General features: G+C 43.6%; 1 protein-coding gene across 1 annotated transcript in view; it reads left to right on the top strand.

Moving 5' to 3' along the window:
* The first annotated feature begins 6,605 nt into the window (after positions 1-6,605).
* Positions 6,606-18,135, top strand: part of Aldh7a1 (aldehyde dehydrogenase 7 family member A1) — a 30,908-nt gene continuing 19,378 nt past the window's right edge. Inside the window, exons 1-6 of the mRNA XM_028777162.1 lie at positions 6,606-6,836; positions 7,963-8,016; positions 9,390-9,455; positions 16,514-16,594; positions 17,327-17,450; positions 18,059-18,132. Of these exons, the coding sequence (XP_028632995.1) occupies positions 6,645-6,836; positions 7,963-8,016; positions 9,390-9,455; positions 16,514-16,594; positions 17,327-17,450; positions 18,059-18,132 (591 nt within the window). The 5' untranslated portion in view covers positions 6,606-6,644. The remainder of the gene's footprint in view (positions 6,837-7,962; positions 8,017-9,389; positions 9,456-16,513; positions 16,595-17,326; positions 17,451-18,058; positions 18,133-18,135) is intronic.

Below are 18,135 nucleotides of genomic sequence, written 5' to 3'. Positions count from 1 at the left end.
AGAGAGAGAGAGAGAGAGAGAGAGAGAGAGAGAGAGAGAGAGAAACAAAAGAACAATATGATTAGAGCCTGTAAGTGAGCCCCTTTGAATGCTCCATTCTGCTCCACTGAGCTTTGTTTACCTTAGGGCCAATATCATATTGTCTTAGTTACTGTACCTTACACTAAGCGTATTGAGCCTACAGATCAACGTGGAGAGAACTGATTCTTTAGGTTTTGAAATGACATTCATGCTATAGCTCTCCATCATCTGAGTGTCATAGGGTTTCTATTCCTGCACAAACATCATGACCAAGAAGCAAGTTGGGGAGGAAAGGGTTTATTCAGCTTATACTTCCACATTGTTCTTCATCACCAAAGAAGTTAAGACTGGAACTCAAGCTGGTCAGGAAGCAGGATCTGATGCAGAGGCCATGGAGGGATGCTGCTTACTGGCTTCCTTCCCCTGCCTTGCTCAGCCTGCTTTCTTATAGAACCCAGGACTACCAGCCCAGGATGGTACCACCCACAAGGGACCCTCCCACCCTTGATCACTAATTGAGAAAATGCCTTACAGCTGGATCTCATGAAGGCATTTCCCCAAGGGAGGCTCCTTTCTCTGTGATAACTCCAGCCTGTGCCAAATTGACACACAAAACTAGCCAGTACACTGAGTTTTCATTTCCCATAACCATGTTTTAGTCTTTGAACATGGCTGGATGTCTTCTGTTCTAGTTAATTCCATACATTTTTAACCACCTTTAAATTCAACTCTTGATACCACAAAATCATCTTTATTGAAATATAACTCACAAAATTTACAAGCTTTATATGCTCAACTTATTGGCAAATGAATGATGCAAGCAACACCGAAATTGTAATAAAGCCCAAAACCCAAACATTGTAGTGTTTTTGATATTTATCCATGATTTTATGAGAACTGAAAAGATGCTTCTACCATTTTTATTTAATCATTAATGAGTATTTTAGTTGATGTCAAGCCAATCTGATGCTTGGCTTGTAGGATTTTGTGATTATAGTTTGTATTGGTCAGAGTTCACAGAGAGACAATAATCTATATTTAGGGAAAGTTTTACAGTTAGAATGTGTGAATTGGCTCATGTGACTACGGTGCAGGAGAAATCACACAATCTTCCATCTGTGGACTGGAGAGATTTAGTAGGCTACTCCTGATTTGAATTTGAAGGCTTAAAATTTGAATTTGAAGGCTTAAGAAAGGGGACTCCATCCGGCACCACCATCCCCCCCCCCTTGGGGGAGGGGAAGGTCAGATACCTGCCTTTAATCCCAGCAAAGGCTAGCAGGTCTCTCTGAGTTCGAAGACTACAGAGCAAGTTCCTGGGCAGTCAAGACTACACTGAGAAATCTTGTCTCAAACAAACAAACAAATGGGGGGATGCGGAAAGGAGGAAAAGCTATGGTATAAATTTTAGTCTAAGTTTATTATAATGTTTTTATTAAATTGATCTCTAAAGGTGTTTTGTTTTGTTTTGATTTGTTTTTGGAGAGAGAAAGAGTAGCCTTAGCTGGCCTGGAATTTTATATTTGTACCAGGCTGGACTGAAACTCACAGAGATCTACTTGCTTCTGCCTCCTGCCTGAGTGCTGAGATTAAAGGCATAAGCCTCCATACCAGGCAGGGTTCATACTTTGAGGGGTTTGTTTCTAGAATATGTAAGAAATGTTGGGCTGGGAGATGACTCATTAGGGAAAGTGCTTGTCCTACAGCAATGAGTACCTGAGTTCAGATCCTGAGTCCTCACTTAAGATGCAAGTGGGCATGGCAGCTCACCTGTGATTCTAGCACTTAGGAGGAAGAGACAGGAGATTCCCAGGGAATGCTGACTAGGGCGACAAGCTGGATCATCAAACCCTGGGTTCATGTGAGAGATGCCTCAGTATATAAGATGGAGTGTGATGGAGGAAGATACCCAATATTGATCTCTGTCTTCTGGACACATGCACGCACACTCATATGAACTCATAACATTTATCCTGGCAGAAATGAGAATATTTCAAAGAGCTGTCTCTTTATCTAAATCTTTCTTTCCCTTTTCTCCTCCCTCCCCACCTCCCCTTTCTCTTTGTGACTATTGCCATGGTAATTGTCAAATGTCACCACTCTGGTGGTGAGACATAGGCCAGCAATGCTTCCCCATAGCCTGAGGGATCTCACTGGAGGGATATAATTCAGGTAAAGTTAAATCCTTGACTGCACAGTGGAAAAGAATTTCAGGACCAGAGAGAAGCAAAGTTAGCAAGCTTGGTAAAAATAAGGGATAGTGCATACTGCAGATTGAGTGCTGGCCACTGTGAGAGGTGGGGGAAGGGCAGTCCACACTCAAGATGGGCGTGAGCGCAACAGAAAGTTGTGCTTTTCTGTCACCACAGTGGATCGTGGAGTTGCAACTTTGTTACATTACGCAAAGAAAAGTAATTTACAGCAAGGTCTAAAGATACAACAAATATTAAGAATGAAATAAAATGCTCCTACTTGCCCTACATCCAAAAAACTTTCTTTTTGTAAAGGAAATTTTCTTCTTGTAAAGGGATTTTTTTTTTTTTAGCCAGGTCCATAGTTTTTGTTTGTTTATTTATTTGATGTATATGAGTGCCCTATCTGCCTGTACACCTGTGTGCCAGAAGAAGGTGTCAGATCCCATTACAGATGGTTGTGAGCCACCATGTGGCTACTGGGAATTGAACTCAAGACCTCTGGTAGAGTAGCCAGTGCTCTTAACTGCTGAGCCATCTCTCCAGCCCCTCAGGTCCATAGTTTAAATTTAAAGATGAGAGAGGAGTGCTAACCTAGTAAAACTCAAACTTCCAGACATTCTGGCCCTAAACTGCTTAGTGCATTTGTTTTCAGTGTCCTTCCTTGTCTTTGGGAAAATGAACTTTATCTCTGTAGGCCATCTGTTCCTGGTTTTTGTTTTTTTTAGTAGTGTTGAAATTTTTTGACGTTCAGTAAGCAGGAAATGTAAACTGGATTTTAGGGTAAGGGCTTAAATAACAAAGTTTTAAAGTTATCTTTTGGGCAAAGTCTTGATTCTTTCATTGAATTCTTACACTTTGCAATCTCTGTCCCTCCCTCCCTCCCTCCCTCCCTCCCTCCCTCCCTCCCTCCCTCCCTCCCTCCCTCCCCCTCTCTGCTTGTTTTGTTTCTCCAGACAGGGTTTCTTTGTGTCGCCCTGTTAGCCCAAAACTTGCTCTGTAGACCAAGATAGCCTCAAACTCAGAGATCTGCCTGCCTCTGCCTCCTGAGTGCTGGGATTAAAGGCAAGCACTGCTGTGCCCAGTTACAACTGGCTTTTTAGGAATGGACATGACCGGAAAAGTGTGGTCATCTGGTCAGTTACACTACAAGTTCCAGCCCCCCCCGGGCCCCCCCCCCCAGTGGAATATGTGTCCTGAGAGGAGGCATGTGTCATGATCTTACTATTAAATGACCCCAAAAGCTCATGTGTTGAAAGCTTGGTCACTGAATGGTGCCGAGGTGACAGATTATAAGAAAGCTAATCTCATCAACCTACTGATGAATTAATAGCCGAGTGGACTGTTAGGAAATGTTAAAGTGTGGAGTCAAGCAGGAGTGTGATCTAAAATGCCAAAGCAGTATAGAGACACATAGGAAATGAAGACAGAGATACAAGGCCTTCCTACCGCTGTCTTCAGGCCGGAGTGAAGAGTCAGGCTTTGGGGGATAGCAGCTTCAGAGTCCCTGTGCTGTTTCTAACCGTGGCAATGTATGGATTCCGTGGATAGCTAAGGATATAACTAAACACTTTGTCACAGCAAAGAAAGTCTTGTTTTTTAATACTTTTTTTCTAAGAGTTTTAACTCTTACTTTTGGGTCTGCAGTAATTTGAATTAGTTGCATATGGTGGTAATTAAGAATGTTAGCCCTAGGCATTGCAGGTACTTTTAGGGAACAAGCTCATGTGCATACTAGGGAAAAGCTGCTGTCCTCTTACAAGACTGGTGATGTGACTGCAATCTTATTTTCGTTTTTAATGTGTGTGTGTGTCTGTGTCTGTGTGGGTGCACACACAGATGCCTCCAAAGGCCAGAGGTCAGATCCTTAGAGCTGGAGTTACAGGCCACTGCCTTTATAAGCCACCCAATGTGGGTCCTGGAAATCAAACTCAAGTCTTCTGTGAGAGCATCAAGTGCTTGTGACTGCTGAGCTTCAAATCTCTTTCTTTGATTTTCACTATTACTTGTCTTTTCATTTTTAGTTATTAAAAAATTAAATACATTTATTTGTATATTTAGTGTGTGGGTGGGCATGGGCAAGTGTATGCATAAGTACATGCCATGACCTGTGTGTACAGGTCAGAGGACAGCTTGCTAGAGTCAGTTCTCTCCTTCTACCACATGGTGCTGGGGATTGAACTCAGGCCTTCTGTGCCTCTACCCTTTGAACCATTTATTGTCTTTTTAATTGTCCTACCGAGGACAGTTTGACCCTATATTGTTATAAATGTTGGGGGTGGGGTGGGCTGGGGGGCTGCTGGTGGTGATGGTTCTGACTCCACAAGTCCTTGTAACCAACCATTCCACACCTGCAGGTCACTTGGGTGCATTCTTTTGAGGTGACCTGGAGTATGTTTTGCTCATTATAATGGCAAATTCTCCACTCATAGGAGTTAAGTGTTTGCCATCCCTTTTAAAAAGTATTTTTTTATATTCTTAAAATATATATTTCATATATTCTTTGATATATATATATCCCTCTGGCTCCTCTAAGCCACCCTTTTTTAAATGTATGTTTAAAAATCATGTATCTTCTTTCTTTTTAAAAATAATTTGTTTTTATTAAAAAATTTTATAAATTTTTAAATAATCTATCTTGGTAGGTTTTGCCTGCATGTATGTCTGTGTGAGGGTGTTAAGTCTCCTGGATCTGGAGTTACTGACAGTTGTGAGCCACTGTGGGGGTGCTGAGAATTGAACCCTGGGTCCTCTGGAAGAGCAGCCAATGCTCCCAACCGCAAAGCCATTTCTCCAGCCCCAGTGCATTTTCATTGTAGAAACAGGTCTCCTTATGACATTCTCCTGCATGTGTGTATGTAGGTTTCCTTGGCTCACACTTACCTCCTCTTCTCCTTCTCCCGTCCTTCTATTGCTCACTGTCTAAACTGTCTCTCTTTGTCTTCGTGGTTTCTATATCCAGCTTTGTTATGCATGCTGGAGATGGAACCTATTATTATTATTATTATTATTATTATTATTATATTACTATCATTATTGTTGCTATGGCCAGTGAGGTTGTTTTTCTTCTTCCTCAGCATGTTTCTTATTGCTATATAGAGAAGCCACTAGATTAGTCAGGTAGCTACATTGGTAGACTGTGTGCCCAGCATACACGAAGCCCTGGCTTTAGTTCCTAGCAGTGTAGAGTCAGGCACATTTGCACCTGCCTATAATCTCAGCACTCAGGTGGCAGAGGTAGGCGTTAAGATCATCCTCATAGTGAGCAGAAGGCCAGTCTATGCTATGTAAGACTTTGTCTTAAAAAAAAGTCCAATGATTTTTGTATATTGATTTTGTATCTAATTGCTTTGCTAAAAGTGTTAACAGACATTAGATGCATCTGGTATAATCTTTAGAGATTTTTAAATAAAAGGTCATGTATATTATATTCAAATAAGTATAGTTTTTGATTTTTCCTTTCCTATTTGTATCTTTTTGTGACTTTGGCTGCAGAGTAGAAAGCAATCGAAGCATATTGAACACATAGGCGGGGAATCATTGAGAGACCTGACATGGCCTGGGAATGGCAAAATGAGTAACAGGCTGGATGTCACGGTGGCACCTATTTAATTTGAATGTATGTGGCTAGTGCTGATGAGATGCTAGGATTTCCCTCATATAGATAGGCCTGGTTATTGAGGAATGACACAGTTATTCTAAGAGAGGGAGGGGCAAGGATATTGCAGAAAAAAAGACATGGAGAGAGTGAAGGACATTGATTAAAACGATGTTTGTTCTTTAAAAGTAAGAATGTACCGAGGCAGCATATTTAGAAGGCGGAGCAATCATGTGATACTTTCCACTTATTAGGAAATATTTGTAATTTACCAAAGCAGTGAAAATAACCTTTAAACCTCTATACACTGAAAAACCTCCCTGGGCTACAACGGAGATCAGTACGTCATCGCTAATTGAGTGCTGACTAGAAATGCTGAGATTTTTCAGGTCCCAGCCCAGATCCACGGAATGAGCATGCCCAGAACACCGGAGCCCTGAGCGTAGTACCGCCCAGCAGCGTGCGGTGATTTGAAAGCTTGGCTCGCACATAGCGGACTTCAGAAGTAGCGGATGGCGCAGTCCCCGCCCTCTCAACCCCGTCCCCGCCCCAGACCCTGAGGCAGCCACTTTACCCAGAGCATAAGATCCGGACGAGCCCAGCCGGAGAGGATGGGGGTGGGCAGGGGGCGTGTTGGGGTGGAGCAAGGCTGTCCAATGGGCTCCCCGGGGGAGGGGTCTGCCCAATGAGCGCTCGCAGAAGGGGCTGGGGGACGGCCTCCCAATGAACCAGGTAGGGGGCGGGGCCTGCCAAGTGGACACTCCTGGGCGGGGGGCGGGGCTGTATTTCCCGGACTGCCCTGCGGTAGGGGCTTCTAGCTTGCTGAGCTCGTTATGTGGCGTCAGGCTCGCCGGCTCTGCGTGCAGACTGTGAAGGCCAGCAAGCTTTCCCGCCCTTGGAGGAGGCCTGCCGCCCTCATGTCCACTCTGCTGATCCATCATCCCCAGTATGCCTGGCTGCAAGACCTGGGGCTCCGCGAGGAAAACGATGGAGTGTATAATGGAAGCTGGGGAGGCCGGGGAGAGGTATGCTGGCGTCCCGGAAAATTGTAGCCAAGGTTTGCCCAGGAGGCCGCAAGGCGGGCGTCTCCCTTCCCACCTCCCAACTGGAGCTGAGGGAGGATAGACCGGGATGGGAAGTTCTAAAGTTGTACAGCAGAAGTTTTCTAATGGAGAAAGGCAAGAAGAATCGAATTTAGATTTTAGCGCTGTGAGGAGTCGATGGCGTTTGGGAGCTGCTAGGAAGGCTAAATTTCAATGCTTTCTTAAACCGTATGGCAGTCTTGCTTGGGATCTGTAACAAGCTCGTCCTGGCTGAAATCTTGTGAACTTTCTCCCCGTGAAGATTTGATTTTCATTATTTATTGCCCAGACTTAGCACCGTGATAAAACATTCAGTGGACAGGTAAGGTTCTGGTTGCCCCAAACTTAGGAGAGTGTCTCATACTTAAAAGGGAAATAAAGTTTTTTCAGAAACATGACATTTCAACTCTACTAGAACCTGCTTTGTTACAGGAAAAGCAACTTTTTGGCTCCCCTGGGCTATAGGAGATACAGGTGATTTTAATTGCTACCATGAAATTGGGAGTTTCGCCCCCTTGTCTCTTTTGTCTTTTTGGTGTTTGGACTTGAACCCAGGGCGTGTGTACCCTCGGCAAGCACTCTACCACTGACCTGAATCCTCCGCCTGCTTCTCTGTGGCATCATCTGTTTATTAGTGTCTTTTGATAAAACCTAATCTTTTAGGTGTTCTTTAGTTTTGTCTTTTTTTTTTTTTTTTTCTGGAGAGACTCCAGTTTCATTAACATAGGCCTTTTTGTAGTTTGTCTGGACTTAGGCGTTCTGTTTCCAGACCAGAGGGTAGGCAGAGTAAGGTGGAAAAGCAGTTTGTTAAACTTGTCAGTTGTGGCTACATTGAAGGTTAGGTGTGTTGTGTATATGCCTCTGAATGTCGTATTTAGATGACCAATACATGGATCTTACAGAAAGTTTCTAATGAGAAGGTGAGAAACTCAAGACTGTTCTGAAGAGTGGGTTAGTCATAGCAGAAGTTAGCCTGAAGGCTCCTATTTTACTTTTATTTTTTTTATCTTGGTAATGATTATAATTTCTATGTATGATTGTCACTTTTTGTTTGTTTGTGTGTTTCAAGGTAATTACGACCTATTGTCCTGCTAACAATGAGCCAATAGCAAGAGTCCGACAGGTAAGTTATAAAAATTCAAGCTGTTGCAGGGAACTGTGCTGGCGTTCTTTAGAGGCAAAGATTACGGGCAGCACAGATGTACAGACTCACGAAGTTCTTTTTCATTCTGAGACTGTCTACAGAGACTGCCCATCCTTGCTCTGTGGAATTAGCTAGAAAAGGTGAATCATAGAGAGGATAAGGCAAAAGGTCTCTTTATTGTTCTTTGGATAGAAGATCAGATGTAGCCCAGGCTAGGGTTGATCATGCTGTATAGTTAACAGTGACTTTGAACTTAGCTATAGGCCTGCAGGACTGTACTCGGTTTATGATGGGGCTTGAACCCAGAGCTTCATACATGCTGGACAAGTTGGACTACATTCCTAGTCTCCCTCTGGGTATTGCTTCTGAGTCAACTCCAGAGGTCCACTTTAGTTTAATTGAATACACGTTCCCTGCTCCCATGCTGGGAATTGAACCCAGGGCTTCAACCATGCTAGAGGTGAGCTTTGCTCTGAGCTACGACTCCAGCTTTGTAAACAGACGTTAGGATTGTAGGCTGTTGAGATCAGTATCGTCCATGAGTCTTAGGGACAGTAAGAAAGTTTCCACTTCTTTTGCAAAGATGTTTGTATGTTCTAGAAGGCGAGTATGTGTGATCAATGTGAAAACCATAGCTCCTACCATACAGGGAACAGGAAATAGCTTATTCTGGAGCCAAATTTGAGTGACCTTCATGCCTGGGAAACGCAGGTTGTTTCCCCAGGGAAGCTGCTCCATAGAGTTTTATAGCTGCAGAAGGATAAAGTTGTATACCAAAGCAATTTAAAAATACATTGGTACACCTCAGAGCGGTGGTGATGGTAAGATGGGGACAGTATCTGCTGATGGCATTCTTTAGCTTTTGGGTTAGTGGGAACTAGTGATCTGCTAAGCTGATAGATTTCAAAAGGTTTTTGTTGGTTAGTCATAGAATGTCAGTTCTTAAGTCATGACATGGGAGTTCTGACGGACACCAGGGTGAGCAAGGAATGGCTTATTCAAGGGGGTGAAAACTAGCCCAGAATAAGGTAATTAGGCTCAGGATTTGCAACATTCCAACGTCTCTGCATTGATTACTTACTTAATTGATTCATTTTTGTTTTTTTGAGACGGGGTTTCACTGTGTAGCCCTGGCTGTCTTAGAACTGTCTCTGTAGACCAAGCTGCTCTTAAAATCACAGAGATCCACCTGCCTCTGCTTCCCGAGTGTTGGGATCAAAGGTGTGCGCCAACACCAACTGTCCCTGTGTGCAGTTCTAATCAGCCAATCAGTATATGCAGACACAGCTTCTTTTTTTTCTTTCTCACTTGTACTTTCTCATTTTTTTCCCTCACTCTCATTCTTGACTTAGGCCAGCATGAAAGACTATGAAGAAACCATAGGGAAAGCCAAGAAAGCTTGGAACATCTGGGCAGATGTAAGTATGGCGTTTATGGTCCCCACTGCAGAACAGGTCACCTGATGTACTTATGAAAGACAGATGAGCATGGGAAAGTGCTGAAATGTGCATTCTTGAAGAATGTGCTGATTTCCTCTTGGATATTCTAAAACCAGTATCAGAAAAATGGGTAACTTCAAAAGAGATGAAACTCTGGTGAACAGTGTCAACTGGAGCTTTGAATATTTTTCCCCTAAACCTTTAATTGAGCAAAAGAAGGAGAGGTCTTTGTTCTCTGTTCCTCTGCCTTTCCTCTGAGACTGACCAGGGACAGAATGTCTCACAGCATGCCTGCCTCCAGAGCATTTTCCCAGGACTAAGGAGTTCCTTTTTGGCGAGGAGGCAGAATTTGCCTCCTTCATCTCTGAACACCATCCATCATGGGTTAACAGAGCCAAAGTGAGGATTGTCAGGGCTGCTGGGCCGGGCCTCACTCATCCGCTGCTAGGTGGCTGTGGAGTGTGGAGTGGAGGAGAGAAGGAATCGCTTGGGTCTTCCAGCATCCTCTTCCTCCACCTGAGGGTTTTCATAAAGAGGGGAGGCTGTGAGAGCCCGCCTTCTGGGGTTGCTGTGAGGATTAAATCTCTAGATCATGTATTGTTGGCAGGTGTTTATAGCGGAACTGGCACATGGCAAGCATCTCTAGCATAATCCCGTGTGTGGGGATTACACTCAGACCATCAGGCTTGGTGGCAGGTGCCCTACCTACTTAGCCATCTCAACAGCTGCCTGGCTTTTTTGTTTTGTTTGTTTGGTTTGGCTTAAGGACGATGCAGTAAGACAACCAAATTTAGTCTTCCTCATCCCGACGTCCTCAGTGCAGATGGATATCAGAGCTGCCCTCTGGCGTGTCTCTCCCAGCTCTCCTGTGTTTGCATCATAGTTGTAATTCTTCTATACGTGTTATATGAAGCATACACAGTTTTAGGATCACATTGTGTATGTATATCAGCATCAGGATAATGCATACTTACTGGTGTTTATTATTGTGTGTCCGTGTGCACATGAGTCGTGTATGCTCACACATGTGTCACAGAGCCTGTGTGGTGGTCAGAAGACAACTTTGGAGTCAGTTCTCTTTGCCTTCACGTGGGACCTGGGGATCAGACACACATTGCCAAGGATTCATCTTTATCCACTGAGCTATCTCACTGGTCCAGTTATTTTTAAAAAGATGTTTGTTTATTTGTGTGTTATGTTATGTGCCTGTGTGTGCACAGAGGCCAGAAGAGGGCTTCAGGTATCCTCCTTGATCACTTTCTGCTTGTTCCTCTGAAGCAGGGTATTTAATAGGTTGGAAGCCAGCAAGGAAATCCCACAATCCTCCTGTTTCTGACCCATTCATGCAGCGAGGTTACTGGCATTTGCTGGGAGTCCTCCTTAACATGGTGAACCAAGTGCTCTTAGTCACTGAGCCACCTCTCCCAGCACATTAAACTTTCTCTGTTTGTCCTGGTTGTCCTGGACAACTTGCTCTATAGACTAGACTGCCCTTGGACTCACATAGATCCTCTTGCCTCTGTCTCTTGCCTGCGCCTAGGATTAAAGGCATGTGCCACCCTACATGTCCAAAACATTTTAAAAAGAGATTTATTTATTTTATGCATATAAGAGTTTTGCTTGAATATATGTTTGTGTACCACAGGCATGCCTAGTTCCTTCAGAGGTCAGAAGAGGGCCCTGGATCCCCTGGAATTGGAGTTACAGGTAGTGAGCTGCCATGTGGGTGTTGGAAACTGAACCTGGGTCCTCTGCAAGAGCAACAAGTTCCCTTAATTGCTGAGATGTCCCTCCAGCCCTGATCTACCTGCCTTTCTTTCTTGCTTGCTTTCTTCTCTTTCCTGCATCAGTCAGTCTCCAATGCTGGAATCATTCACAAGTCTTTGAAACAGAAGCATTTATCCCTATGTGTGTTTTTCTAGAGTAAATAAAAGTGTTTGAGATTAGTTTGTGTGGTGTCAGGGTCTGTCTTCCTAAACTGATTTTAAACACTTTTTATTTATTATTATGATAATGATGGTGGTGATGTGTGTACACATGCCCCATGATGGGCATATGGAGGTCAGAGGTCAACTTTGTAGCGTTGGTTCCTTCCATCTTCTGTGGGTTCTGTGGATTCAAACAGGTCACCAGGCTTGAGCAGCAAGTGCCTTTACCTGCAGAGCAGCCATCTCGGTTCCCTCCTTAGCTGACTTTTCAGTCTGTCTCCCTTGCTGCAGTGGTTGCTGTCATGCTAATCTTTCCGAGCTATTGTGCTGTATTGTTTTGTTGCTGTTTTTGAATTTAGGATCTCCGTTTCAGCTCGGATAATGTCTTATCTCACAGTGCCAGATTGTATTCGGCATTCCTTCAGCAGCTTGCACATTTTTGAGCTCCAGATGGAGGAGTTGCTGAGTAAGTCAGGAAGGTCACTCTTAGATGAATAAGCTAGGCCATTAAAGGATCAACTTGTTGGAATTGGAGTTGAGCAATTGAGTTCAAAGTTTAGTGCAGATACAGCTTTTTCTAACAGTCCTCTTGCGCTCTGGTCAATGTGGCAGTGACTTAGAGAAGGCATAACTGGGCCTCAGACAAAAACATCAGAGCAGGCTGTCCTGGTCTGCAGCCTCTGAAGGATCCTTCCCATGAGGCTCTCTGCTGTCCTCTTTCCTCTCTTGGCTTTGCCTGCATCACAACAGAACACTGGTTTGCTTCATTCCAGTTATGCCTAGAAATTTCAAAGCGAACATTTCTCTTTAAGGGAGATAAAAACAAGGTATAATGAAGTGAACAGTTGCAGCCAAATATTAGGCAGAGTTCAGGCAGTCCTGCAGAAGAAGGGGTGGATCAGCAGAGCCAGAGGGATCAAGGACACCACAAGGACACAGCCTACAGAATCAACTCAGTGTTACTCAAGTGGGCTTACAGAGATCAGGGAGCCTGCATGGGTCTGAGAGGTCCTCTGTGTATATGTTATAGTTGTGTAGCCTGGTGTTCTTATGAGATTTCTAAGAGTGGGAGCAGGGTCTGTCTCTGACTCTCCTATCTGCCTATGGGGCCCTGTTCCTCCTGGTGGGTTGCCTTGTCCAGCCCTGGTATGAGAATATGTGCCTGGTCTTACTGTAGCTTGTTATGCCTTATTTGCTTGGTGTCCCTGGAAGGCCTGCTCTTTTCTGAGGAGAAATGGAGGGAAAGACAGACAGGAAGGAGGAAGGGAAACTGCCATTGGGTCGTAATATATGAGAGAAGAGTAAATACAAAGGGAAAAATCCACAGAAGTGTGCCAGAAACAAGTAAACAACAACAAAGATAAATATAAAAGAAATTTATAAAAGCTGCTTTATTTGTTTATTTTGAGAAAGAGGGTTTAACGTAGCTTAGGGCAGCCTCCAGCTTGATATAGCCACAGCTGGCCTTGAGTTCCTGATAGCTCTGCCTTCACCTCCCCAGTGCTGGTGTTAGAGTTACACACCTCCATGCCTGGCTGGAAACGGATTCCTTTTTCTTGATTACAGCTACCACAGAGAACCTGGCTAGGACTGAGACTTGTCTTCTCACGCATGAGCTCTATCTAGGACTTTCCTCGCCTTGCTCCTCCATGTCCCTTGTGTGTCCTCAGTTTCCCCTCTGTTGCTAGTGATGAAGAGCCGAAAACTCTTTTGTCCCTTGAGGTCAGAAATGGATCCTTTCTCGTAACTGTAAAGAGAAACCAATACCAGATCACTGGAGCTGTGTGTGTGCCCCTGTTATGTATCAGTGTTCCCATATGATTGTTTCTTTATGAGCAGATCTCACTGTTACACAAGCTGGATTTGATGTCCGGGGCTCAAGTGTTTCTCCCGTCTGAGCTTTCCCAGAGCTGAAACTAAAGCTGTGTATCAGCGTGCCCTCAGTCTGCGTTCTTCCTTCCTCTGCTGCCTTCTGGCTATTCTAGAAGGGAGTTAGTTCATGGGTGGGGAGTGTATAGTGCTTAGGACTTCTCATGTGGACCTAGGGACAGGGTCCTGGAGGTTTTTCTTTTCCCAGTTTTTTTAAAAAAAGATTTATTTATTTCATTTTATATCTATGTGTGTACTGTGTACATGCCTGGTGCCCTTGGAGGAGGGTCAGCTCCTTGGAGCTGGAATGACAGTTTCCAGGTGCCATGGAGATGGTAGGAATATTGCCCTGATCCTAAGAGCAGCAAGTATACTTAACCCCCCAACTTTTATAATTACTTGTAAAAATTTATCTTGTGTACGTATGTGGTTGGTTACACATGTGCCATGCACAGGTAGAGGTCACTTCTCTCTGTTTGCCATGTGGGTTCTGTGGATTGAACTCAAGTCTTTAGGCTTGGCAGTGGGTACTCTTGTCCATTGAGCTAGGTAGACTTTCGTGTATCCCAGACTGGCTGCTACCTCTGATCTCTCTGCTTCCATTTCCTGACATGTCCGACTTTGCTAACATGTCCGGCTTTATTCAGTGACAGTTATTGAACACATGGCCTTACTTATGCTAGGCAAGCATCCTACCAACTGAGCTGTGATTCCAGCTACACTTGTTATTGATGCTAGAAATGTAGCTCTCTTCCATGTTCCTTATTCCTTTCTTCCTGTCCTCTTCAAACCCTAATTCATGCTTTCTCACTCCGTGTCCCTCCTGAGGATAATCTGGGAAGCTGAAACTAAAGCGAAAGATGCCAGGTTAGGTGATGTTGTTTATTAGTGCGCTCTGGCATAGAGTCTAGTTGGGAAAACTGCATAACTGATCAATAATCAGTGGTGAATCAGTTGCCAACTATCAAACCTTGAACATTTTAAGATACATGGCTATGTCTTAGTCTGGTTTCTGTTGCTCTAAGTGAGTACCAGGAACAAGGTAATTTATAAAGACATTAATTGTTTTATAGAGCTGGAGGCTGGGCAGTCCTAAGCTGAGGGGCCAGATCTGGTGATAAGTCTCTGTGATGATTATATAATAAAATCCCAAGACAGGACAGACATCGTACTCAGGCAGGTGACTCTTCCTCCTACAGGCCGTAATGAAGCCATAGCTTCTTCCCTTAGACTTCACCTATCCCGAGGGCCCGCCTGCAAACCACATTGAGCCCTGACATTAGCATCTATCCTGGAAATACACTGCAAACTACAACACTGTCTATTGCCATCTTCGTACTAGCTCTTGTCTAACCTGATGATCTTCACGAGACCTGTCTCTCTGCAGTCACTTTCTACAACTGGTCCTAGAGCAATACACTGAAGTGTATTTTGATGGTTGTTTTTTTTTCCTCCTTTTTAAAATCTCCTGTGATCCATGCCTTTTGTTAGATCTTTGGCCCTTGGCCATGTGGCTGCTTCTTTTCTTCTCTTGCTTCTCTGAGCTCTTTGCTCTTGAAAATGACTACATTCTCTCTGCCTTTGGCCTTTGCCCAGGCCCTGCACTTCCCTCTGATTTCTCTGTCTTTTTACTTGGCTGATGACAGTCATGTTTTAAGTCTTTGCTCTACACTTTAAAGGCCTTCCTCCCGTCTCCCATAGTAACACTGATTGGCAAGTCCTGCTCCAACTGTACAACCTTGCTCCCCTTCGTGTAGTCTGCCACTTCCTATCTCTGCCGCGTCACTGAATTATCCTTCTACTGCATGAGAATTAGAGCTCTCTTGTTTACAGTGATGCCCCCAGGCAGTTGTTTGGTAGCCATGAGACTGATTGGAGTTAAGTGTCTGCCCCATGGGACTGGAGGATGACCCAGTGCTCAAGAGCACTTACTACTTTTGCAGAAGATCAGGTTCAGTTCTCAGCACCCATGTTGAAGCTCACAACTTCCTGTAAGTCCAGTTTCAGGAGATCAGAGGCCCTCTGCTGACTTCTGTGGGCTCCTGCACACATATAGTGCACATGCATACACTGAGGCACACACCTACACATAAAATAAATCATAATTATTTTTAAAAAATGTCTAACTCATGGAAGGTAGAGGACATATATACTTGATCTCAGCTGATATTCAACAATGTGGCTTGACTGTCAACTGTGTCAGCTAAATTCATAAGAAATATGAAGACACCTATGCCCTTCTAGGAAGGATGGATCTGTGCTATTCAGTTACTGTTACAAGGAGGACATGTATCATAAAGATGACTGACTTGGCAAGATGATTCAGTGGAAATAGGCAGCTACTGCCAAGCCTGACAACCCAAGATCTATCCCCAAGATCTACATGGTAGGAGAAAGGAACCAACTACTCCAGGTTTCCAGGTTGTCCCCTGACCTTTCCATCCATCATTCCCTCACACACAGAAAATCTACATAAATACTTACTTTTGGTGCTGGAGGGATGGCTCAATGGTTGAATGTTTGCACTAAGTGTTTGTACTTAGTGTTACACCATCGAAGTTCCTCTGTGCTTTTCTTACATGCCCATCCATTCGTTTTAGAGATTGATCCTTTTATGGCTGTTGTGTAGTTCACACGTCACGTTCTCTGTTAGGAAAAGTGTACAGTGGTTGCTGTTTTATCTGTTTGTTTTAGCACACAAGCTCAGTTGCTGGATGAGGAGCTGCCTGCTCCAAGAGTAAGAGTGTTTCCAACATGATACATTCCCATGCTGTCGTCCACAAAAGTTGATCTAAGAAGTATGGGTGCTCTGGGGAAAGAGAGCAAAATGGAGCCTTCAGCTTGCAGCTCAGTGGGGCTCTGAAGGATGGAGTGGGGTGTTACGAGGACGGGTGGGGAGTGGGTTCCAGCCTATGATCTGCTTTCTCTCCTTATTTATTAATTATTCCTTTAAGAAAAGGTCTCAGGAAGCAGCCCAGATTGGCCTTGAGATTAATATGGAGTTTACTACATAGCAGAGAGTGACCTTAAATTCCTGATTTTCACTTCTCTCCCACTTCGAGATCCGTAACGGTTTGTTGCCGGTTTTGTCCATGCTTCTCAGAAGTGGTGGCTCCAGGGATGTTAGCCGTATCACAGTGACCCAAAAAGCCTCTTGTGATTTACATGCAGTCTGTTCTTTTGCGGAGCACTTCTGACACAGGCATGGTCTTTGACATCAAAATTCCACTCTTTTCTTAGATTCCTGCCCCAAAGCGAGGAGAAATAGTCAGAAAGATTGGCGATGCCTTGCGGGAGAAGATCCAATTACTGGGAAGACTGGTAAAGTATTTTTGAAGTCTTTTAGTGATCTCTTGAGTATTAGTCAAGAATAGACTGTCCTGAGTTCATACATGTTTTGTTTTGTTTGAGACTGAGGTTTCTGCTGTGTTGTCTAGCCTTGGCTCAAGTGATCCATCTTCCTCAGACTCCTAACTGCTGGAGTTCTGTGTGCTTCTTTGCCTCACTAGGTTGAATCAGATTTAAAAAGATTAACCTTACAGGTGTGTCCTAAGATGATGATTTTTAAGAAAAACAAAATTTTTAAAGATTTATTTATTTATTTTATGTGTATGAGTGCTCTGTCTGCATATACACCTCTTTGCCAGAAGAGGGCATCAGATTTTACTATAGATAGTTGTGAGCCACCATGTGGTTCCTAGGAATTAAACTCAGGATGTCTGGAAGAGCAGTCAGTGCTCTTAAACACAGAGCTATCTCTCCAGCTCTAAGAAAAACAAATTTTGAAATCCTTTTTTTTTTTTAAAGGAAAGAGAGAAAAGTAAAAAAAAAAATTTACTTGGTTTAAGTCATGAAAACATGATAGATGATGCATGAATGAAATTGTCAAAGAATTAATAAACAATAATATATTTAAAATAAGACAAAAAGGCAAGTAAATAAAAAAAATTCAAAAGAAAAGATTTCCTAGTTTATTTCCTGCATAAAATGTTTTATTTTGTCCTCAGCTTAATGTGTAATATACAAACTCTGCTTGGATTTTTCTATTTTTAGGTGTCTTTGGAGATGGGGAAAATCTTAGTGGAAGGAATAGGAGAGGTTCAGGAGTATGTGGACGTCTGTGATTATGCATCTGGCTTGTCGAGGATGATCGGGGGGCCCACCTTGCCTTCTGAAAGTAAGCCTGGAGTCAGTTAAGGTTAATGCTTTGTGTCATGATACAGAGCTTCAAACACTCACTCTTCTGTGGACCCAGCAAGATGCCTTAGCAGGATGCCCGACAACTTCAATTCCATTCCCAGGATCCAGAGTGGAAGAAGAAAACTGGGTTTTGTTGTCCTCTGGCCTCCATGTTGTAATCCATCCAACCTGAGCCTGAAACATGAGCTTTCTTGTCTTGAAGTTAGAGAGGTCAAGAGACAACATGAAGATCACAGACCTGAGAATGGGATGTTCTGTGCTCTGTTTATATGTTACTCTCTGTGCTCACATCTCTTGCGGGGAACCTCCTACTATTTTATGACATGTCTCTATTTTCCAAATGGGATCCATAATGCCCTTACGTCTGCAGCTCCTGAGGTATGAGGTATAATGAACACTAGTATAGTTGGTAAAGTGGTGTAGTCATGAACAGTTCTGTTTTACATTATGTAGTATGTTCTTAATCCTTTGGCTCTGTGAGGTAATCTGCAGAAGCATCAGGAATACTCTTTGGTCTGAAGAGAAATGGCTTAGGATTTTATTTGTAACAAATATGTTCACTCAGTGAATATTTATACACCTCAGGGCCTGGCCATGCTCTTATTGAACAGTGGAATCCATTAGGCCTGGTGGGAATCATCACTGCCTTCAATTTCCCTGTG

Source organism: Grammomys surdaster, unplaced genomic scaffold, assembly GCF_004785775.1.
Source record: "Grammomys surdaster isolate TR1022 unplaced genomic scaffold, NIH_TR_1.0 278, whole genome shotgun sequence".
NCBI lineage: Eukaryota > Metazoa > Chordata > Mammalia > Rodentia > Muridae > Grammomys > Grammomys surdaster.
The sequence above is the reverse complement of the archived record's forward strand: the minus strand, read 5'-3'. Positions and strand labels throughout refer to the sequence as shown.